Source organism: Salmo salar, chromosome 05 (genome assembly GCF_965601325.2).
Source record: "Salmo salar chromosome 05, fSalSal1, whole genome shotgun sequence".
Classification (NCBI taxonomy): Eukaryota; Metazoa; Chordata; class Actinopteri; order Salmoniformes; family Salmonidae; genus Salmo; species Salmo salar.
In genome coordinates this window covers 11,655,373-11,680,826 of record NC_138295.1, presented here as the reverse complement: position 1 = coordinate 11,680,826, position 25,454 = coordinate 11,655,373, and the positions used below count along the sequence as shown (strand labels likewise).

General features: G+C 44.1%; 1 protein-coding gene across 1 annotated transcript in view; it reads right to left on the bottom strand.

Annotated features, from left to right (window-relative positions):
* Positions 1 to 25,454, bottom strand: part of LOC106591301 (neuroligin-3) — a 321,864-nt gene that overhangs the window by 103,835 nt on the left and 192,575 nt on the right. Inside the window, exon 4 of the mRNA XM_045717892.2 lies at positions 24,679 to 24,864. Coding sequence (XP_045573848.1) covers positions 24,679 to 24,864 — 186 coding nt within the window. The remainder of the gene's footprint in view (positions 1 to 24,678; positions 24,865 to 25,454) is intronic.

The following is a 25,454-nucleotide window of genomic DNA, read 5'->3' as shown; positions in this document are numbered from 1 at the left end:
AGGTCAGAATACCCACCTTGAGACTCTCCACAGCACATCTCAGTTGTTTTACCTGATTCTCTCTCTCCTGTGCTGGCATGTCTTCTGTATCTCCCTGAGCGTTTTATGAATGTCAAAATCTAAGTCAGCATGACGCATTTTATGGTGTCCATATATTTACCCCCCAAAAAGCATAGATTTTTTTTTCTTTTATTTAACTAGGCAAGTCAGTTAAGAACACATTCTTATTTTCAATGACAGCCTAGGAACAGTGTTTTAACTGCCTTGTTCAGGGGCAGAATGACAGATTTTTACCTTGTCAGCTCAGGGATTCGATCTTGCAACCCTTCGGTTACAATTCCAATACTCTAACCACGAGGCAATCCTGCCACCTACAAATGCACCAGACACATGAAGAAAAATGTATCAACATGGATGACTTGCTACCTGTACTAGAACTCTGTTACCCAACCCGAGCCCCGACAATATTCATGGGGTATGAAGGGCCGGGTAGGGCCTGATTTTTTTCATCAATAGCTAGGGTACGGGCAGGGCTCAGGTACAGTTGAAGTCTGAAGTTTACATACACTTAAGTTGGAGTCATTAAAACTCATTTTTCAACCACTCCACAAATTTCTTGTTAACAAACTATAGTTATGGCAAGTCGGTTAGGACATCTACTTTGTGCATGACACAAGTAATTTTTCCATCAATTGTTTACAGACAGATGATTTCACTTATAATTCACTGTATCACAATTCCAGTGGGTCAGAAGTTTACATACACTACGTTGACTGTGCCTTTAAAAAGCTTGGCAAATTCCAGAAAATTACGTCATGGCTTTAGAAGCTTCTGATAGGCTAATTGACATCATTTGAGTCAATTGGAGGTGTACCTGTGGATGTATTTCAAGGCCTACCTTCAAACTCAGTGCCTCTTTGCTTGACATCATGGGAAAATCAAAAGAAATCAGCCAAGACCTCAGAAAACAAATGGTAGACCTCCAGAAGTCTGGTTCATCCTTGGGAGCAATTTCCAAGCGCCTGAAGGTACCACGTTAATCTGTACAAACAATAGTACGCCAGTATAAACACCATGGGACCACGCAGCTGTCATACCACTCAGGAAGGAGACGCCTTCTGTCTCCTAGAGATGAACGTACTTTGGTGTGAAAAGTGCAAATCAATCCCAGAACAACAGCAAAGGACCTTGTGAAGATGCTGGAGGAAACAAGTACAAAAGTATCTATATCCACAGTAAAACGAGTCCTATATCGACATAACCTGAAAGGCCTATCAGCAAGGAAGAAGCCACTGCTCCAAAACCGCCATAAAAAAGCCAGACTACGGTTTGCAACTGCACATGGGGACAAAGATCATACTTTTGGAGAAATGTCCTCTGGTCTGATGAAACAAAAATAGAACTGTTTGGCCATAATGACCATCGTTATGTTTGGAGGAAAAAGGGGGAGGCTTGCAAGCCGAAGAACACCATCCCAACCGTAAAGAACGGGGGTGGCAGCATCATGTTGTGGGGGTGCTTTACTGCAGGAGGGACTGGTGCACATCACAAAATAGATGGCATCATGAGGAATGAAAATTATGTGGATATGTTGAAGCAACATCTAAAGACATCCGTCAGGAAGTTAAAGCTTGGTCGCAAATGGGTCTTCCAAATGGACAATGACCCCAAGCATACTTCCAAAGTTGTGGCAAAATGGCTTAAGGACAACAAAGTCAAGGTATTGGAGTGGCCATCACAAAGCCCTGACCTCAATCCCATAGAAAATGTGTGGGCAGAACTGAAAAAGTGTGTGTGAGCAAGGAGGCCTACAAACCTGACTCAGTTACACCAGCTCTGTCAGGAGGAATGGGCCAAATTCACCCAACTTATTGTGGGAAGCTTGTGGAAGGCTACCTGAAACGTTTGACCCAAGTTAAACTATTTACAGTACTGTAGGATTGGTTGACATTGCAACGGTTGTCTTGTCCTGGTTTTACAAGATGACTTTTACAGTGCCAAAGTGGTAAATTCACACACACACACACACACACACACACACACACACACACACACACACACACACACACACGCTCCACTGAGTTGGCCAGCCGTTGCAGATTACAATGTTGAGTCCCTAATAGGGACTACCAGCGTCACTACAGACAAATTGAACTGAAGAATGAATACAACAGCAGGAGAGAAGAGGGTTTTCACTTCTCCCAGGCTAACAACACAACCCCCTCCCTCCCTCCCTCCCCACACACACACACACACACACACACACACACACACACACACACACACACACACACACACACACACACACACACACACACACACACACACACACACACACACCACACACACATGTCGAACCCTCTGTGGAATGGGTTCTACATGGAACCCAAAAGAGTTCCACCTGGAACCAAAAAGGGACAGTCAAAGGGACAGTCAAAGAACCGCATGTAGAACCCTCTGTGGAAAGGGTTCTACCTGGAACCAAAAAGAGTCCCCTATAGGGACAGCCGAAGAACCCTTATAGGTTCTAGATAGCACCTTTTTTCTAAGAGTGTAGTGCTGTCAGTGTTGTAGTCTACTGTATCTTCCGTCACACCAGTATTTCTCCACCTTGTTGTCCTCTTCATTAGTATGCTTCCCTTAAAGCCTAGAGATGTGATGACCATATAAGGACTGGAGATGACTAAGCCAAGAGCCTCATGGTAGAATTACTCACAATAGAGCTTTTAAAGTGCTGTTCCACAAATGTAAATTGCAGCACGCATAGATTAACTCGACTAGGACCCCTCCGGTGAACGGTGGTGTGTGTGTGTGTGTGTGTGTGTGTGTGTGTGTGTGTGTGTGTTTGTCAGTGTTCCAGTAATGTCTGAACCTCAGGATGGATCTAGGAAAGGTTTATTCATGTGGTGTTCATCAGCCCTCAAGGTCGACCTTTTTACATCCACAGTAAATACCCATCCCACCTGCACCAATACCAGTCCAGACTGCTGCCAGACCCCTCCCACCTGCACCAATACCAGTCCAGACTGCTGCCAGACCCATCCCACCTGCACCAATACCAGTCCAGACTGCTGCCAGACCCATCCCACCTGCACCAATACCAGTCCAGACTGCTGCCAGACCCATCCCACCTGCACCAATACCAGTCCAGACTGCTGCCAGACCCATCCCACCTGCACCAATACCAATCCAGACTGCTGCCAGACCCATCCCACCTGCACCAATACCAATCCAGACTGATGCTAGACCCATCCCATCTGCACCAATACCAATCCAGACTGCTGCCAGACCCCTCCCACCTGCACCAATACCAATCCAGACTGCTGCCAGACCCATCCCACCTGCACCAATACCAATCCATACTGCTGCCAGACCCCTCCCACCTGCACCAATACCAATCCAGACTGCTGCCAGACCCATCCCACCTGCACCAATACCAATCCAGACTGCTGCCAGACCCCTCCCACCTGCACCAATACCAATCCAGACTGCTGCCAGACCCCTCCCACCTGCACCAATACCAATCCAGACTGCTGCCAGACCCATCCCACCTGCACCAATACCAATCCAGACTGCTGCCAGACCCATCCCATCTGCACCAATACCAATCCAGACTGCTGCCAGACCCATCCCCCCTGCACCAATACCAATCCAGACTGCTGCCAGACCCATCCCACCTGCACCAATACCAATCCAGACTGCTGCCAGACCCCTCCCACCTGCACCAATACCAATCCAGACTGCTGCCAGACCCATCCCCCCTGCATCAATACCAATCCAGACTGCTGCGTGACCGACCATTTAACAGCCATCTGGAGAGAGAGAGAGAGAACACACACCACAGCCTAGCATAACGTCGGCGGTGGTGGCAGCATCGTTTTAGTGGGCGTCCAATGAGTGATTACCTTTGAGCTGGATTTATAATTCAGGGTGACCTCAATCAGCCTTCTGATGTATCGGCTCTACTTTAGGTGCCAGGCTCCCGCATGTCAAACACTGAGGCTGTGTGTGTGTGTGTGTGACGGTCGAGGCTATCTGTTGTCACTACTAAGCTAAACCTGACAGGTATAACGAGGCTATCTGTCGTCACTACTAAGATAAACCTGACAGGTATAACGAGGCTATCTGTCGTCACTACTAAGATAAACCTGACAGGTATAACGAGGCTATCTGTCGTCACTACTAAGCTAAACCTGACAGGTATAACGAGGCTATCTGTCGTCACTACTAAGATAAACCTGACAGGTATAACGAGGCTATCTGTCGTCACTACTAAGATAAACCTGACAGGTATAACGAGGCTATCTGTCGTCACTACTAAGCTAAACCTGACAGGTATAACGAGGCTATCTGTCGTCACTACTAAGATAAACCTGACAGGTATAACGAGGCTATCTGTCGTCACTACTAAGATAAACCTGACAGGTATAACGAGGCTATCTGTCGTCACTACTAAGATAAACCTGACAGGTATAACGAGGCTATCTGTCATCACTACTAAGATAAACCTGACAGGTATAACGAGGCTATCTGTCGTCACTACTAAGATAAACCTGACAGGTATAACGAGGCTATCTGTCGTCACTACTAAGCTAAACCTGACAGGTATAACGAGATGATGGACAGGCGTTTATACACGAATGTTGCGTCTGGAATGTCACACATTAAACACAGGCCAACACACACATACACACAAACACACATACACACAAACACACAAACACACATACACAAACACACATACACACAAACAAATACACACAGAGTTGGATATGGCAGGTCATCTATCCACATGGGATGAATTTTCATTAGAGTTAGGCCTGAGTAAATATTCCCCTTACTCTGCTCAGCTGTGCTCTCTCTCTCGCTCTCTCTCTCTGTTTTTCTCTCTCCGTGTCTCTCTCTCTCTCTCTCTCTCCCTCTCAATCTACGTATCTCCATCTTCCTCTTTCGCTCTTTCCATTTTTATCTGTCCTTCCATCTCTCCCTTTTCAGTCCATTACTCTCCCTCTCTCCATTCTTCCATCCCTCCCTCTCTCCCTCTCTCTCTCTCTCTCTCTCCATTCTTCCATCCCTCTCTCTCTCTCTCTCTCTCTCTCTCTCTCTCTCTCTCTCTCTCTCTCTCTCTCCATTCTTCCATCCCTCTCTCTCTCTCTCTCTCTCTCTCTCTCTCTCTCTCTCTCTCTCTCTCTCTCTCTCTCTCAAAATCTCATTGTGACACAGAGCTTTGGTTTCCAGGGCATATATCTGGCCATATGGTTGGCTAGGGGATATCTCTTTCTCTCATACAAATCAAATGTATTTATAAAGCCCTTTTTACATCATCAGATGTTAGAAAGTACTTATACAGAAGCCCAGCCTAAAATCCCAACAGCAAGCAATGCGTATGCAAGCAAGCACATTGGCTAGGAAAAACTTGAAAGGCAGGAACCTAGAAAGAAACCTAGAGAGGAACCAGGCTCTGAGGGGTGGCCAGTCCTCTTCTGGCTGTGCAGGGTGGAGATTATAAGAGTACATGGCCATTAAGGCCAGATCGTTCTTCAAGATGTTCAAACGTTCATAGATGACCAGCAGGGTCAAATAATAATCACAGTGATTGTAGAGGGTGCAACAGGTCAGCACCTCAGGAGTAAATGTCAGTTGGCTTTTCATAGCCGAGCATTCAGAGGTCGAGACAGCAGATGCAGCAGAGAGTGAGAGGGAGGGAGAGAGAGAGAGGGTCGAAAACAGCAGGTTTCTCTCCCATCTCCCTTTCTTTCTCTCTCTCTCACTTTCTCTCTCTCTCTTTCTCTCTGTCTTTATCTCTCTCCCCTCTCTCTTTCTCTCTCCCTATTCCTGTCCTTCAGATTACGCAGTGATGATGTTCAGACAGTGGTTAGTTGCATTCCTCCTCCAGAAAGGTGTGATTAAAGGCGTGTGAGAATTGGTCTTGGTGCTGAGGAGGGCATTGGGATTCAGTATGGGGTTCTACTGTAGCAGTATGACTGTTGCTGCTGCTGTTTGTACTGAACATGAGTCTGAACTGTGAAGAGAAGAGAAGCCATTCTATTAGAAAGAGATGGACGGGAGGAGTAGAGGGAGGGATTGAGGGAAGAGAGGGAGAGAGCGAGGGATGCATGGAGGGGAGGATAGGAGGGAGGGAAGGATTAAACCCCAGCCCCCTTCTGCCTCTGGGCATCTATCTTTCATCTCTCTCGCTCTCTCGCTCTCTCTCTCTCTCTCTCTCGTCTCTCTCTCTCTCTCTCTATCTCTCTCTCTCTCTCTCTCTCTCGCTCTCGCTCTCTCTCTTTATCTCTCTAATCTTTCGAGTGGTTGAAATGCTTGACATCTGCTTTCTCTCCATGGGATGCAGTGCATGCCACCATTGTTCATGCTGCTGACATTGTTCATGTTGCTAATGTTGCTAATGTTGTTAATGTTGCTAATGTTGCTAATGTTGCTCATGTTGCTAATGTTGTTAATGTTGCTAATGTTGCTAATGTTGTTAATGTTGCTCATGTTGCTAATGTTGCTAATGTTGCTAATGTTGCTAATTTTGTTTATGTTGTTAAAGTTGCTAATGTTATTAATGTTGCTAATGTTGCTAATGTTGTTAATGTTGTTAATGTTGCTAATGTTGTTAATGTTGCTAATGTTGTTAATGTTGTTAATGTTGCTAATGTTGTTAATGTTGCTAGTGTTGTTAAAGTTGTTAATGTTGTTAAAGTTGCTAGTGTTGTTAATGTTGCTAATGTTGCTAATGTTGCTAGTGTTGCTAGCGTTGTTAATGCTAATGCAGTCAGGATCACAGATCATTTGTATCAGTCTACCCACTGCTCACTGTAGTAGTTAGAGGTTATTACAGTTACACACACATGCAGTCGTGGCCAATATTTTTGAGAATGACACAAATATTAATTTTCACAAAGTCTGCTGCCTCAGTTTGTATGATGGCAATTTGCATATACTCCAGAATGTTATGAAGAGTGATCAGATGAATTGCAATTAAATGCAAAATCCCTCTTTGCCATGCAAATGAACTCAATTGCCCCAAAATATTTCCACTGCATTTCAGCCCTGCCACAAAAGGACCAGCTGACATCATGTCAGTCATTCTCTTGTTAATACAGGTGTGAGTGTTGACGAGGACAAGGCTGGAGATCACTCTGTCATGCTGATTGAGTTCGAATAACAGACTGGAAGCTTCAAAAGGAGGGTGGTGCTTGGAATCATTGTTCTTCCTCTGTCAACCATGGTTACCTGCAAAGAAACACGTGCCATCATCATTGCTTTGCACAAAAAGGGCTTCACAGGCAAGGATATAGCTGCCAGTAAGATTGCACCTAAATCAACCATTTTTCGGATCATCAAGAACTTCAAGGAGAGCGGTTCAATTGTTGTGAAGAAGGCTTCAGGGCGCCCAAGAAAGTCCAGCAAGCGCCAGGACCGTCTCCTAAAGTTGATTCAGCTGCGGGATCGGGGCACCACCAGTACGGAGCTTGCTCAGGAATGGCAGCAGGCAGGTGTGAGTGCATCTGCACGCACAGTGAGGCAAAGACTTTTGGAGGATGGACGGGTGTCAAGAAAGGCAGCAAAGAAGCCACATCTCTCCAGGAAAAACATCAGGGACAGACTGATATTCTGCAAAAGGTACAGGGATTGGACTGCTGAGGACTGGGGCAAAGTAATTTTCTCTGATGAATCCCCTTTCCGATTGTTTGGGGCATCCGGAAAAAAGCTTGTCCAGAGAAGACAAGGTGAGCGCTACCATGAGTCCTGTGTCATGCCGACAGTAAAGCATCCTGAGCCCATTCATGTGTGGGGTTGCTTCTCAGCCAAGGGAGTGGGCTCACTCACAATTCTGCCTAAGAACACAGCCATGAATAAAGAATGGTACCAACACATCCTCCGAGAGCAACTTCTCCCAACCATCCAGGAACAGTTTGGTGACGAACAATGACTTTTCCAGCATGATGGAGCACCTTGACATAAGTCAAAAGTGATAACTAAGTGGCTCGGGGAACAAAACATCGATATTTTGGGTCCATGGCCAGGAAACTCCCCAGACCTTAATCCCATTGAGAACGTGTGGTCAATCCTCAAGAGGCGGGTAGACAATCAAAAACCCACAAATTCTGACAAACTCCAAGCATTGATTATGCAAGAATGAGCTGCCATCAGTCAGGACGTGGCTCAGAAGTTAATTGACAGCATGCCAGGGCGGATTGCAGAGGTCTTGAAAAAGAAGGGTCAACACTGCAAATATTGACTCTTTGCATCAACTTCATGTAATTGTCAATAAAAGCCTTTGACACGTATGAAATGCTTGTAATTATACTTCAGTATTCCATAGTAACATCTGACAAAAATATCTAAAGACACTGAGGCAGCAGACTTTCATGTCTCAGGTAGCTCACGAAAGCCAGCATGGATAGAATGCAATACTTGACTAATATTTGCCATATTCTAATAATTCTCCTGCACCAACGTGTCGCCACGATCCGTGGTCGCCATGGTGAACCTTGCACTCCTGTAGATCTGTAATAATTGGATGGTGAAACTTACCAGCCAACCAGAAAAGGAAGGCAAAGCAATTCAGCCATTCAATCCTCGTCCTGCAAATAAACACAATTTTTTTGTTGAAAAAATAGATTTTTTAAGCAGTAGGCATTTAGAATGAAATTTGGAGTGGAACTTATAGTTACGTAATGACATCAAGTGCTCCGCATAACTTCAAAAGTATTCGGCAATTCTAATTTATTCGAAAAAAATCTGTTTCTATCACAATTTGTTGCAATAAAGATAGTTAGACAAAAGAAAAATCCAGCCCTGTCGTAGAGATAAGGATGTTGTCAATCTTTAGATAATGTTCTCTATCCCAGCTCTGCAGATTTTGCTGTGAAGAAACAGAATCGTGAGATAATTTGTTCTGGTACATTCCATATGTAGCTTGTTTTTGGACGCAGGTTCAGGAATGGCTGAAGAATTGCAACATTTACCTGGAGCTAACTGCAAATAGCAATACTGGGTGATTTAAAAAGTTATTGTCAATCAATCAGTAATATAATAATACTCTTAACAAAAAATGTTCTTTAATTTACATGATGTAGAATCTATGAGAATGGAAAGGTTCAGAACTTTTGTAAAACATCACAGCTGAAAAATATATGACAAATAGAAATCATAACTGGATGGTGTTCAGAGATAGATGGGAGGGTTGAGGGGAGCTGAAGGATGGGACTGGATGGTGTTCAGAGATAGATGGGAGGGTTGAGTGGAGCTGAAGGATGGGACTAAAAACAAACAAAAGATAGCTATTGTAAAATATACTGTGTCCGTAAAATATATTTAGTATGTATAAGCTGGAAATAGAAGCCTAAGTGTTGTTGTCCATTAGTTTACTCCAATTTGGGGAGTGATGGTAATATTAGTGGAAAGTATCAAAGAAAAATATCTAATATCTAATATATATATATATATATATATATATATATATATATATATATATATATATATATATTTTATATATATATTTTTTATTTATATATATATATGTATTTTATATACAGTACAAATCAAATATATTTTAGATTCTTCAAAATAGCCACCCTTTGCCTTGATGACAGCTTTGCACACTCTTGGCACACTCCAACAGTCTTGAAGGAGTTCCCACATATGCTGAGCACTTGTTATTTGCTTATCCCTCACTCTGTGGACCAACTCATCCCAAACCATCTCAAATGGGTTGAGGTCGGGTGATTGTGGAGGCCAGGTCATCTGATGCAGCACTCCATCCCTCTCCTTCTAGGTCAAATAGCCCTTACACAGCCTGGAGGTGTGTTGGGTCATTGTCCTGTCAAAAAACAAATGATAGTCCCACTAAGCGCAAACAAGATGGGATGGCGTATCACTGCAGAATACTGTGGTAGCCATGCTGGTTAAGTGTGCCTTGAATTCTAAAATCAATCACAGACAGTGTCACCAGCAAACCACCCCCACACCATCACACCTCTTCCTCCATGCTTCACAGTAGGAACTGAACATGCAGAGATCATCCGTTCACCAACTCTGCGTCTCACAAAGACACGGCGGTTGGAACCAAAAATCTCACATTTGGACTCATCAGACCAAAGGACAGATTTACACCTGTTTAATGTCCATTGCTTGTTTCTTGGCCCAAGCAAGTCTCTTCTTATTATTGGTGTCCTTTAGTAATGGTTTCTTTGCAGCAATTCGACCATAAAGGCCTGATTCATGCAGTCTCCTCTGAACAGTTGATGTTGAGATGCGTCTGTTACTTGAAGCATTTATTTGGGCTGCAATCTGAGGTGCAGTTAACTCTAATGAACTCTGGGTCATTCCTTCCTGTGGCGGTCCTCATGAGAGCCAGTTTCTTATAGCGCTTGATGGGTTTTGCGACTGCATTGACTGACCTTCATGTTGTTTCTCTTTGCTTATGTGAGCTGTTCTTGCCATAATATGGACTTGGTCTTTTACCAAATAGGGCTATTTTCTGTATACCACCCCTACCTTGTCACAACACAACTGATTGGCTCAAACGCATTAAGAAGGAAAGAAATTCCACAAATTAACTTTTAACAACAGTTAATTGAAATGCATTCAAGTTGGCTACCTCATGAAGCTGGTTGAGAGAATGCTAAGAGTGTGAAAAGCTGTCATCAAGGCAAAGGGTGGCTACTTTGAAGAATCTCAAATAGAAAATATATTTTGATTTGATGAACACTTTTTTGGTTACTCCATGATTCCATGTGGTATTTCATAGTTTTGATGTCTTCAGTAAAAATATAAAGAAAAACTCTTGAATGAGTAGGTGTGTCCAAACTTTTGACTGGTACTGTATATATTTACAAAAAAAATATGGGGGATTGGAAATAATGCAGACAAGCCACAGTCTATCTGCAGTGTTAAAACTGATCTACTCCCTAAAAATGCTATTGCACAAATTATGACAAATTATGATAGAAACTGTTTTTTTTTTCTAATAAATTATGATTGCCGAATATTTTTGAAGTTATGCGGAGCACTTGCTGTCATTACGTAACAATAAGTTCCACTCCACATTTCATTCTAAATGCCTACTGCTTAAAAAATCTATTTTGTCAACCAAAAAATGATGTTTATTTGCAGGACGTGGATTGAATGGCTGAATTGCTTCGCCTTGTTTTTCTGGTTGGCTGGTAAGTTTCACCATCCAATTATTACAGATCTACAGGAGTGCAAGGTTCACCATGGCGACCACGGATCGTGGCAACACGTTGGTGCAGGAGAATTATTAGAATATGGCAAATATTAGTCAAGTATTGCATTCTATTCATGCTGGCTTTCCTGAGCTACCTGAGACATGAAAGTCTGCTACCTCAGTGTCTTTAGATATTTTTGTCAGATGTTACTATGGAATACTGAAGTATAATTACAAGTATTTCATAAGTGTCAAAGGCTTTTATTGACATGAACATGAACATGAATTACATGAAGTTGATGCAAAGAGTCAATATTTGCAGTGTTGACCCTTCTTTTTCAAGACCTCTGCAATCCGCCCTGGCATGCTGTCAATTAACTTCTGGGCCACATCCTGACTGATGGCAGCTCATTCTTGCATAATCAATGCTTGGAGTTTGTCAGAATTTGTGGGTTTTTGATTGTCTACCCGCCTCTTGAGGATTGACCACACGTTCTCAATGGGATTAAGGTCTGGGGAGTTTCCTGGCCATGGACCCAAAATATCGATGTTTTATTCCCCGAGCCACTTAGTTATCACTTTTGACTTATGTCAAGGTGCTCCATCATGCTGGAAAAGTCATTGTTCGTCACCAAACTGTTCCTGGATGGTTGGGAGAAGTTGCTCTCGGAGGATGTGTTGGTACAATTCTTTATTCAAGGCTGTGTTCTTAGGCAAAATTGTGAGTGAGCCCACTCCCTTGGCTGAGAAACAACCCCACACATGAATGGTCTCAGGATGCTTTACTGTCAGCATGACACAGGACTGATGGTAGCTCTCACCTTGTTTTCTCTGGACAAACTTTTTTCCGGATGCCCCAAACAATCGGAAAGGGGATCCATCAGAGAAAATTACTTTACCTCAGTCCTCAGCAGTCCAATCCCTGTACCTTTTACAGAATATCAGTCTGTCTCTGATGTTTTCCTGGAGAGATGTGGCTTCTTTGCTGCCCTTCTTGACACCAGGCCATCCTCCAAAGGTCTTTGCCTCACTGTGCGTGCAGATGCACTCACACCTGCCTGCTGCCATTACTGAGCAAGCTCTGTACTGGTGGTGCCCCGATCCCGCAGCTGAATCAACTTTAGGAGACGGTCCTGGCGCTTGCTGGACTTGGGCGCTCTGAAACCTTCTTCACAACAATTGAACCGCTCTCCTTGAAGTTCTTGATGATTCGATAAATGGTTGATTTAGGTGCAATCTTACTGGCAGCAATATCCTTGCCTGTGAAGTCCTTTTTGTGCAAAGCAATGATGATGGCACATGTTTCCTTGCAGGTAACCATGGTTGACAGAGGAAGAACAATGATTCCAAGCACCACCCTCCTTTTGAAGCTTCCAGTCTGTTATTCGAACTCAATCAGCATGACAGAGTGATCTCCAGCCTTGTCCTCATCAACACTCACACCTGTATTAACAAGAGAATGACTGACATGATATCAGCTGGTCCTTTTGTGGCAGGGCTGAAATGCAGTTGAAATGTTTTTTTGGCGATTCAGTTCATTTGCATGGCAAAGAGGGACTTTGCAATTAATTGCAATTCATCTGATCACTTCATAACATTCTGGAGTATATGCAAATTGCCATCATACAAACTGAGGCAGCAGACTTTGTGAAAATTTATATTTGTCTCATTCTCAAAAATGTTGGCCACAACTGTACAGTGTACACATTTTTCATACTGGTCCCCTGTGGTAATTGAACCCACAACCCTAGCAGTGCAAGCACCATGCTCTACCAACTGAGCTACACGGGACCTCCAGAAGTGGAACACATTGTACTGCATGTGACACGGACTCTATTTCTACGATACGGCATCAGGAATAACAGAACAGATCAGCATATATTTTATTCATGGATAAATCAGCCAAGTCAAACCCCAGAGAAGAGGGAGAAGGAACAATACAGCATTGTTTACAATCTTATTTCCTGACTTAATTTTCATTCACAGAGCATGTCAGTCTAAGGCAACTCAATAGAAAGCACTTTCCTTGGACGCTAGCAGTCCACTTACAGGGATAGGAAATCACTATTCCAATCCATTACTACACAGCTACTAGTGATGGGTAATATATTGTTTATATTTCAAAATATCCTTAGTATTATTTTCCAATACCGTTTCGTAATACTTTTTAACATTTGCACTTTTTAAATAAATACCTGCAGTCAACTTGTGCACTAGGTTAATAGATAGCAGATCGTGTTCATCATTTCACCTGTTAGATCATTTTTCATTATGAAATTTACTGCTACTACTTTCCCAAAGCAGCTGTTCGAGCCAGTGTGTTTGTTTACATAGAAACACAACAAGCAAAATGGGAGCTTCTTGAGGTCAGTCACTCCTGCAGCGCAGCGCAGCTTAAGTCATAGACTGTTCTCTCTGCTACTGCACAGCTAGCGGTACCAATACACCAAGTCTGAAACCAACAGGATCCTGAACAGCTTCTACCCCCAAGCCATAAGTTTGATAAATAATTAGTTAAATAGTTAACCAATAGCTACCAGGACTATCTGCATTGACCCTTTTTGCACTAACCCTTTTGACTCCTCACATGCGCTGCTGTTACTGTTTATTGTCTATCCTGTTGCCTAGTCACTTTATCACTACCTATATGTACATATCTACCAGTGTTGTGTTCGAGACCACCTAAAGTGAGACCAGACTGGAGTAAATCAAGTCCGAGTCAAGACCAGGGGGAGACTGAGTCAAGACCGAGACCAGGAGGGTGACAAGGGGTCTGAGTCTGAGTCAAGACCAGAAAAATGCGAGTCCAATTCAACACCATGATTGTAATGTTGTCAAATCAACACCACTACAAGAGTTCTAAATGTTCAGTATTTCTGGGTTCATATTTCAGAACTACACATGGAACTGTTCTGCCTGCGGCTAGGGAACCCTGACCTGTTCACCAGACGTGCTACCTTTTGCTGTTTTCCACTCTCTCTCTACCGCACCTGCTGTCTCGACCTCTGAATGCTCGGCTATGAAAAGCCAACTGACATTTACTCCTGAGGTGCTGACCTGTTGCACCCTCTACAATCACTGTGATTATTATTTGACCTTGTTGGTCATCTATGAACGTTTGAACATCTTGAAGAACAATCTGTCCTTAATGGCCATGTACTCTTATAATCTCCACCCGACACAGCCAGAAGAGGACTGGCCACCCCTCAGAGCCTGGTTCCTCACCACCCGGCACAGCCAGAAGAGGACTGGCCACCCCTCAGAGCCTGGTTCCTCTCTAGATTTCTTCCGAGGTTCCTGCCTTTCTAGGGAGTTTTTCCTAGCCACCGTGCTTCTACACCTGCATTGCTTGCTGTTTGAGGTTTTAGACTGGGTTTCTGTACAGCACTTTGAGACATTAGCTGATGTAAAAAGCGCTCAATAAATACATTTGATTGATTAATTGATTTAGACATTCAGAATAGTGAAAAAATGCATGCTGAGGGAAAATAGAGCCACAGATCGGTGCGCTATAGCCAATCAGAACTACAGTAGGCCTTTATACAAACAAGCATTTGCCACACAGGCCTGCCATCATTCACATTGAACTGGACTGTGTGTGTACAGGCAGTAGGACCTGCCATCATTCACATTGAACTGGACTGTGTGTTTACAGGCAGTAGGGCCTGCCATCATTCACTTTGAACTGGACTGTGTGTTTACAGGCAGTAGGGCCTGCCATCATTCACTTTGAACTGGACTGTGTGTTTACAGGAAGTAGGGCCTGCCATCATTCACTTTGAACTGGACTGTGTGTTTACAGGCAGTAGGGCCTGCCATCATTCACTTTGAACTGGACTGTGTGTTTACAGGAAGTAGGGCCTGCCATCAGTAGCAACAGCGAGACTTTAGATCATTAGAACACATTTGCCAAAAGCCACAAAATCCACCTGAATGGATTTCTGCAAATACCTAAACACCACGGGAGTCCTCTTACATGGGGGACTTTACATTCTTATTGATCAAACAACCGTGCACAACAACAACACAGGAACATTAGATAAACTCTCAAACTCTTTCAGCTACTGTAGTTTGCTGTCAAAATTGCACTGATAAATGATTGGGAATTGTAGCCTCCTCCTTCTGCAGCTTGCCTCCCTACAAAAGGACCAAGCTAACTGGGTAAAGTTGGCTAGTTTTTGTTAGCTAGCTACTTCCAGACACAAATGAGAGAACACCTCAGTCTGACCTTTTTACTGGTGCGGCTGTTTACATGTTATCTAGAGGGTTTTTTACTAACTAGTCATTTTTTTCCCATGACTGGGACCTACTGGCTTATTATGTCTGAGTTAATGGACTGCTTGTCCTTTAACATCAAGCTGTGTGTGACTGCTGTCTTTCCATCGGTCCTATCCAGTGGTGTAGTGGTGCTTTAACATCATGCTGTGTGTGTCTGCTGTCTTTCCATCGGTCCTATCCAGTGGTGTAGTGGTGCTTTAACATCATGCTGTGTGTGACTGCTGTCTTTCCATCGGTCCTATCCAGTGGTGTAGTGGAGTCTGGAGAAGTCAGTATACTCTAATGTTGCCAAAAAGTTCCCAAACCGCCCACCCAGCGAAGGAAAGGCACCCTGTGTGAAAAATCCCATTGTTTCCTATGTTTTATAAAAATTAGTTTTCCTATAGATTTATCTGATTTTTACTCTCAAAATCACACAATGCTTAAACCACATCAATCTGATTGGGTGGGTCCGCTTCTGTCCACTCAGGCCCATCCATGTCTACTACACTCCTGATGCTAACAGCATTGTGACATTTGCCTTCTAACCAACACTTCGGACTAAACTTTTTCAATACCTGGTTTGCATACCCATTGTTGCCTTAGTTAGCATTTACTGGTAGATATCATCAGTTGAAACGTCTTTTATACCCTACCGGCTACCGATGTCACTCTTCTGTCAGCTGCTCCATGCCACAACCAGTTGTGAGCTGCACACTCTTGCTGCCTGCAGATGATATTCCGCTGAAACTAGGCTGTGTGCGGCGCGCATGTGAATATAATTCATGTGCTTTGCGATTTTGTGGGCTACTTTGTCCATGATTTCTCTATTGTTGTACATAATTGTTAGGTCGTATACCTCCACTACACTACTCCGATACGTATCAGTCGGGATTAAGAAGTGAGTATACCCCATGCCCACTGAAAAGAAAGTGGGTACACGGCTTATACCTTCGTATACCCTCCACTAAACCACCGGCCCTTTGTGTTTTACAAAACATGCTCTCTCCTACGTGAGTGCGCTGGTATTACGGTTGCTGTCCTTTCAGAATCACCAACCTGTCATACACAGAAGGCCTATAGGTTCACCACTGTACTAACCTGTCACACACTGAAGACCTATAGGTTCACCACTGTACTAACCTGTCACACACTGAAGACCTATAGGTTCACCACTGTACTAACCTGTCACACACTGAAGACCTATAGGTTCACCACTGTACTAACCTGTCACACACTAAGACCTATAGGTTCACCACTGTACTAACCTGTCACACACTGAAGACCTATAGGTTCACCACTGTACTAACCTGTCACACACTGAAGGCCTATAGGTTCACCACTGTACTAACCTGTCACACCTATAGGTTCACCACTGTACTAACCTGTCACACACTGAAGACCTATAGGTTCACCACTGTACTAACCTGTCACACACTGAAGACCTATAGGTTCACCACTGTACTAACCTGTCACACACTGAAGACCTATAGGTTCACCACTGTATTAACCTGTCACACACTGAAGACCTATAGGTTCACCACTGTACTAACCTGTCACACAGTGAAGACCTATAGGTTCACCACTGTACTAACCTGTCACACAGTGAAGACCTATAGGTTCACCACTGTACTAACCTGTCACACACTGAAGGTTTATAGGTTCACCACTGTACTAACCTGTCACACTGAAGGCCTATAGGTTCACCACTGTACTAACCTGTCACACACTGAAGACCTATAGGTTCACCACTGTACTAACCTGTCGCACACTGAAGACCTATAGGTTCACCACTGTACTAACCTGTCACACTGAAGGTCTATAGGTTCACCACTGTACTAACCTGTCACAGTGAAGACCTATAGGTTCACCACTGTATTAACCTGTCACACACTGAAGACCTATAGGTTCACCACTATACTAACCTGTCACACAGTGAAGGCCTATAGGTTCACCACTGTACTAACCTGTCACACACTGAAGACCTATAGGTTCACCACTGTACTAACCTGTCACACACTGAAGACCTATAGGTTCACCACTGTACTAACCTGTCACACACTGAAGACCTATAGGTTCACCACTGTACTAACCTGTCACACACTGAAGGCCTATAGGTTCACCACTGTACTAACCTGTCACACACTGAAGGCCTATAGGTTCACCACTGTACTAACCTGTCACACCTATAGGTTCACCACTGTACTAACCTGTCACACACTGAAGACCTATAGGTTCACCACTGTATTAACCTGTCACACACTGAAGACCTATAGGTTCACCACTGTACTAACCTGTCACACAGTGAAGACCTATAGGTTCACCACTGTACTAACCTGTCACACAGTGAAGACCTATAGGTTCACCACTGTACTAACCTGTCACACACTGAAGGTTTATAGGTTCACCACTGTACTAACCTGTCACACTGAAGGCCTATAGGTTCACCACTGTACTAACCTGTCACACACTGAAGACCTATAGGTTCACCACTGTACTAACCTGTCGCACACTGAAGACCTATAGGTTCACCACTGTACTAACCTGTCACACTGAAGGTCTATAGGTTCACCACTGTACTAACCTGTCACAGTGAAGACCTATAGGTTCACCACTGTATTAACCTGTCACACACTGAAGACCTATAGGTTCACCACTATACTAACCTGTCACACAGTGAAGGCCTATAGGTTCACCACTGTACTAACCTGTCACACACTGAAGACCTATAGGTTCACCACTGTACTAACCTGTCACACACTGAAGGTCTATAGGTTCACCACTGTACTAACCTGTCACACACTGAAGACCTATAGGTTCACCACTGTACTAACCTGTCACACACTGAAGACCTATAGGTTCACCACTGTACTAACCTGTCACACACTGAAGGCCTATAGGTTCACCACTGTACTAACCTGTCACACACTGAAGACCTATAGGTTCACCACTGTACTAACCTGTCACACACTGAAGACCTATAGGTTCACCACTGTACTAACCTGTCACACTGAAGGTCTATAGGTTCACCACTGTACTAACCTGTCACACACTGAAGACCTATAGGTTCACCACTGTACTAACCTGTCACACACTGAAGACCTATAGGTTCACCACTGTACTAACCTGTCACACTGAAGGTCTATAGGTTCACCACTGTACTAACCTGCCACAGTGAAGACCTATAGGTTCACCACTGTATTAACCTGTCACACACTGAAGACCTATAGGTTCACCACTATACTAACCTGTCACACAGTGAAGGCCTATAGGTTCACCACTGTACTAACCTGTCACACACTGAAGACCTATAGGTTCACCACTGTACTAACCTGTCACACACTGAAGGTCTATAGGTTCACCACTGTACTAACCTGTCACACTGAAGACCTATAGGTTCACCACTGCACTAACCTGTCACACACTGAAGACCTATAGGTTCACCACTGTACTAACCTGTCACGGAAATCTGTTTAATCTCTAGTTTTTCCTGTCACTTTTAGGAAGGAAGACCCACTTCAGTCTGAAACTTCACGTAATTACAAGAGAGACCGAGAGACAGAGAGAGAGAGAGAGAGAGAGAGAGAGACAGAGAGAGAGATGGAGAGTGGAGAGAGAGAGCAGTGAGAGAGTAGGGGGGAATGTGATTGCCGTTGGTAACACTCGTCACAAGAGGCCCTGTCGTGATGGAAAGCTTCCTACTTCAATTACCAACCATCTCACTAGTTTCACTCTGTTCTGCTTTATCTGGTCAAACTGAGTACTAGGACATCATACATATCTATTCAAGAGGCAACAAACTCCAGCAGTAATGTCCAATTTAGAAAGGAGGAGACAGAGAGGATCAGGTTTCTGAGGCTGTATAATATCATGCTACATGGAGCGTAGCATTACGGAGGCTGAATAAAAAATGCATTTATGGTAAAAATTCAAACGGAAGCCATTTATCTGAAGGGAAACCAAGGCAACTAGTAACGCTTTAATGCCAATTAGAAACAAAAACTGTGTCCTGTATTTGGCTAAAACCTGGTCCTTTAAACAAAGCAGTGGTGCTGAAATGGCCTCTTTATAAACGCATGGTGGTGGGCACCTTCATCATAAAGCCAAGCCAGGAATTCCCAGTTGGTAAAAATAAAATTATGGTAATGAAAGGTTTACTTTCCTTAATATCCTTCCTTCCTTCCTTCCTTCCTTCCTTCCTTCCTTCCTTCCTTCCTTCCTTCCTTCCTTCCTTCCTTCCTTCCTTCCTTCCTTCCTTCCTTCCTTCCTTCCTTCCTTCCTTCCTTCCTTCCTTCCTTCCTTGACGATTTGCCATGTAACGTGTTTCTGTGTATGGTCCTTGCTCATTTGTAGCATTACATGGCGAATGCGCAAAAATCGCTTAACCCTAGCCCTAACCCTAACCTTAATTCTTACCTTAATCTTTATTCTAAACCTAAACCTAACTGTAACCTTAACAAGCAGTTGCTTATCAACAGATAGTTTGTTGATAGTATGACCATCTGTTGAACATCTACAAAGTGGGACCTTGTTAAAGTATTTCCTATAACAAGCTACCTAATATCAAAATCAAATGTTATTGGTCACATACACATTTTTGGCAGATGTTATTGCGGATGTAGTGAAATGCTTGTGTTTCTAGCTTCAACAGTGCAGTAAGTTAGTATCTAACAATTCACAACAATACACACACATCTAAAAGTAAAAGAATGGAATGTAGAAATATATAAATATTAGGATGAGTAATGTCGGAGTGGCATTGACTAAATACAGTAGAATAGACTACAGTATATACATATGAGATGAGTAAAGCAGTATGTAACATTATTAAAGTGACTAGTGTTCCATTATTAAAGTGACCAGTGATTCCATGTCTATGTATACAGGGCAGCAGCCTCTAAGGTGCAGGGTTGAGTAACCGGGTGGTAGCCAGCTAGTAATGGCTATTTAACAGTCTGATGGCCTTGAAATAGAAGCTGTTTTTCAGTCTCTCTGTCCAACCTTTGATGCATCTGTACTGACCTCTCCTTCTGGATGATAGCGGGGTGAACAGGCTGTGGCTCGGGTGGATGATGTCATTGATGATATTTTTGGCCTTCCTGTGACATTGGGTGAGGTAGGTGTCCTGGAGGGCAGATAGTTTGCCCCCGGTGATGAATTGGGCAGACCGTACCACCCTCTGGAAAGCCTTACTGTTGCGGGCGGTGCAGTTGCTGTACCAGGCGGTGATACAGCCGACAGGATGCTCTCAATTGTGCATCTGTAAAAGTTTGTGAGAGTCTTAGGGGCCAAGCCACATTTCTTCAGTCTCCTTAGGTTTAAAAGGAGCTATTGCGCCTTCTTCACCACACTGTCTGTGTGGGTGGACCATTTCAGATTGTCAGTGATGTGTATGCTAAGGAACTTGAAGCTTTCCACGTTCTCGATTGCGGTCCCGTCGATGTGGTTAGGGGCGTGCTCCCTCTGCTGTTTCCTGAAGTCCACGATCAGCTCCTTTGTTTTGTTGATGTTGAGGGAGAAGTTATTTTCCTGGCACCACTCGCCAGTGCCCTCACCTCTTCCCTGTAGGCTGTCTCATCATTGTTGGTAATCAGGCCTACTACTGTTGTGTCATCTGCAAACTTGATGACTGAGTTGGAGACATGCACGGCCACGCAGTCATGGGTGAACAGGAAGTACAGGAGGGGGCTGAGCACGCACCCTTGTGGGGCCCCACTGTTGAGGATCAACAAATTGGAGGTCTTTGTTTCCTACTTTCACCACCTGGGGGAGGCCTGTCAGGAGGTCCAGGACCCAGTTTCACAGGGCGGGGTTCAGACCCAGGGCCCCGAGCTTAATGATGAGCTTGGAACAGCATTTTGACGTAGGTATTCCTCTTGTCCAGATGGGATAGGGCAGTGTGCATTGCGATGGCAATTGCATCGTCTGTGGATCTATTGGGGAGGTAAGCAAATTGAAGTGGGTCTCTGGTGTCAGGTAAGGTAGAGGTGATATGATCCTTAACTAGCCTCTCAAAGCACTTCATGATGACAGAAGTGAGTGCTACGGGGCGACAGTCATTTAGTTCAGGTACCTTTTCTTTTTTGGGTACAGTAACAATGGTGGACATCTTGAAGCAAGTGGGGACAGTAGACTGGGATAGGAAAATATTTAATATGTCTGTAAACACTCCAGCCAGCTGATCTGCGCATGCTCTGAGGACGCTGCTAGGGATGCCGTCTGGGCCGGCAGTTTTGCGAGGGTTAACACGCTTAAATGTCTTACTCACGTCGGCCATGGAGAACGAGAGCCCACAGTCCTTCGGAGCGGGCTGCGTTGGTGGCACTGTGTTATCCTCAAAGCGGGCGAAGTAGGTGTTTAGCTTATCTGGGAGCAAGACGTTGGTGTCCGCGACACGGTTGGTTTCCCTTTGTAATCTGTGATTGTCTGTAGACCCTGCCACATATATCTCGTGTCTGAGCCGTTGAATTGTGACTCCACTTTGTCTCTGTACTGACATTTTGCCTGTTTGACTGTCTTACGGAGGGAAAAACTACACTGTTTGTATTTGACCATATTCACAGTCACCTTGCCATGGTTAAATGCAGTGGTTCGCGCTTTCCAGTTTTGCGCAAATGCTGCAATCTATACGCGGTTTCTGGTTTGGGTAGGTTTTAATAGTCACAGTGGGAACAACATCCCCTATACACTTCCTGATGAACTCAGTCCCTGTGTCTGTGTATACGTCAATGTTATTCTCAGAGGCTACCCGGAACATGTCCCAGTCCGCGTGATCAAAACAATCTTGAAGCGTGGATTCCGTTTGGTCAGACCAGCGTTGAATAGACCTTAGCATGTTTACTTCCTTTTTGAGTTTCTGCCTATAGGAAGGGAGGAGCAAAATAGAGTCGTGATCTGATTTGCTGAAGGGAGGGTGGGGAAGGGCCTTGTAAGCATTTGGAAAAGTGGAGTAGCAGTGGTCGAGTGTTTTACCAGAGTGAGTACTACAGTCCATGTGTTGATAGAACTTCGGTAGCGTTTTCCTCAAATTTGCTTTGTAAATATCCCCAGCTACAATAAATGCGGCCTCAGGATATGTGGTTTCCAGTCTGCATAAAGTCCAGTGTAGCTCCTTGAGGGCCGTCGTGGTATCGGCTTATTAAGAGGGAATATACACAGCTGTGACTACAACTGAAGAAAAGTATCTTGGGAGGGAAATGCGGTTAGTATTTGAATGTGAGGTATTCTAGGTTGGGTGAACAAAGGGACTTGAGTTTCTGTACGTTATCACAATCACACCATGAGTAGTTAATCATGAAACATACACAACTTCCCAGAAACTTCTTTATTCCTGTCTGATGTACTGAGAACCCAGCTGGCTGTATGGAAAGGGGACAGTATATCCGGAGAGAACCATGATTCTGTGATGCTCATACAGCTTCCCGTATAAATCAAAATGTACACAAGTTCCAGGAACTATTAAAGGATTTAATATAAATACATACGACACACACACACACACACACACCCAAGCATACGCACACACACACAACCCAGCATGTGTCTGTCCATCATGTTAGGCAGCAGTTAAGAGCAGCATGACGTCTATACTGTCCATCCTGTCCTGTGTCTGTGTGTCTGTCTGTGTGTCTGTCTGTGTCTGTGTGTCTGTGTGTGTCTGTGTGTGTGTCTGTGTGTGTGTCTGTGTCTGTGTGTGTGTCTGTGTGTGTGTCTGTGTCTGTGTGTCTGTGTGTCTGTCTGTGTCTGTGTGTCTGTGTGTGTCTGTGTGTCTGTGTGTGTCTGTGTGTCTGTCTGTGTCTGTGTCTGTGTGTGCAACAGGTCCATCATGGACAGTTCATCTCCATTGAGTGGTTGAGGCATGACATTAGCCACTAGATAAGCAACATCTGTCATGATTAGATATTTGGATTGTTCCATTATACAGGGTTGGGGAGGGGGGGTCCCTGGATACTGGATATCCACTTTACCCCCCAAGAATCTCCGGATAACAAATCCCAAAAACAGTTATGTCAGTAAATCAACTGTAAACCAGATACTTAGATTACATCTATGTCAGTAAATCAACTGTAAACCAGATACTCAGGTTAAATCTATGTCAGTAAATCAACTGTAAACCAGATACTCAAATCAAATCTGTCAGTAAATCAACTGTAAACCAGATACTCAGATTAAATCTATGTCAGTAAATCAACTGTAAACCAGATACTCAGATTAAATCTATTTCAGTAAATCAACTGTAAACCAGATACTTAGATTATATCGATGCAGGTGCCAACTTTCTAAAACCACTAACTAAATACACATTTAACAACAAAATTCATGAATCCAGGTAAAGACCAAAAACTATACCCAACAAAAATATAAAAATGCAACATGTAAAGTGTTGGTCCCATGTTTCATGAGCTGAAATAAAAGTTCTCAGAAATGTTCCAAACGCACAAAAAGCTTATTTGTCTCAAATGTTGTGAACAAATTTGTTTACATACCTGTTAGTGAGCATTTCTCATTTGCCAATATAATCCATCCACCTGACAGGTGTGGCATATCAAGAACCTGAATAAACAGCATGATCATTACACAGGTGCACCTTGTGCTGGGGACAATAAAAGGCCACTCTACAATGTGCAGTTTTGTCACACAACACAATGCCACAGATGTCTCAAGTTTTGAGGGAGCATACAATTGGCATGCTGACTGCAGGAATGTAAACCAGAGCTGAATTTTTATTTCTCTACCATAAGCCGCCTCCAAAGTTGTTTTAGAGAATTTGGCAGTATGTCCAACTGGCCTCACAAGAGCAGTTTTCTGATGTCAACGTACTGAACAGAGTGCCCCATGGTGGCGGTGGTGTTATGCAATGGACAACGAACACAATTGCATTTTATCGATGGCAATTTGAATGGACAGAGATACCGTGATGAGATCCTGAGGCCCATTGTTGAGCCATTCATCCGCCGACAGCACCTCATGTTTCAGCATGATAATGCACAGCCCCATGTTGCAAAGATCTGTACACAAGATCCTAATGCACAGCCCCATGTTGCAAGGATCTGTATCACCAGATATGTCACCCTTTGAGCATGTTTGGGATGCTCTGGATCGACTTGAACTACAGCGTGTTCCAGTTCCTGCTCAGTGTAAATACCCACTTAATACCAGACTTCCTCAATTGATTCTGACACAGTGACATCCAGTACCCAATCCCCCATCCCATACTAATCATAGACAGAGTGTGTTCCTACCTTCAGAGTGGTGTGAGAGGGTGAGCAGGCTCACACAGGACGCTCCTATCCCAGATCCGAACACCGTGATACGGTTGGAGTCTCCTCCGAAGTATCCAATGTTATCACTGATCCACCTCAGAGCCTGGATCTGGTCCAGTAGGCCGTAGTTCCCCTTAGCTGCCTGGTCCCCTGTAGACAGGAACCCTGGAACAGACACAGAGGATACAGGGTTAGTCAATGATGTAACACTAACAGGGATGCAATTGTGTTTCCCAAAGGTAGGTTGAGGTTGATTCCTTTAGGGTCCCAGGTGTAGACTGGACCTGGTTGAGATCGATTCCTTTAGGGTCCCAGGTGTAGACTGGACCTGGTTGAGATCGATTCCTTTAGGGTCCCAGGTGTAGACTGGACCTGGTTGAGATCGATTCCTTTAGGGTCCCAGGTGTAGACTGGACCTGGTTGAGATCGATTCCTTTAGGGTCCCAGGTGTAGACTGGACCTGGTTGAGATCGATTCCTTTAGGGTCCCAGGTGTAGACTGGACCTGGTTGAGATCGATTCCTTTAGGGTCCCAGGTGTAGACTGGACCTGGTTGAGGTTGATTCCTTTAGGGTCCCAGGTTAAGACTGGACCTGGTTGAGGTTGATTCCTTTAGGGTCCCAGGTTAAGACTGGACCTGGTTGAGGTTGATTCCTTTAGGGTCCCAGGTTAAGACTGGACCTGGTTGAGATCGATTCCTTTAGGGTCCCAGGTGTAGACTGGACCTGGTTGAGATCGATTCCTTTAGGGTCCCAG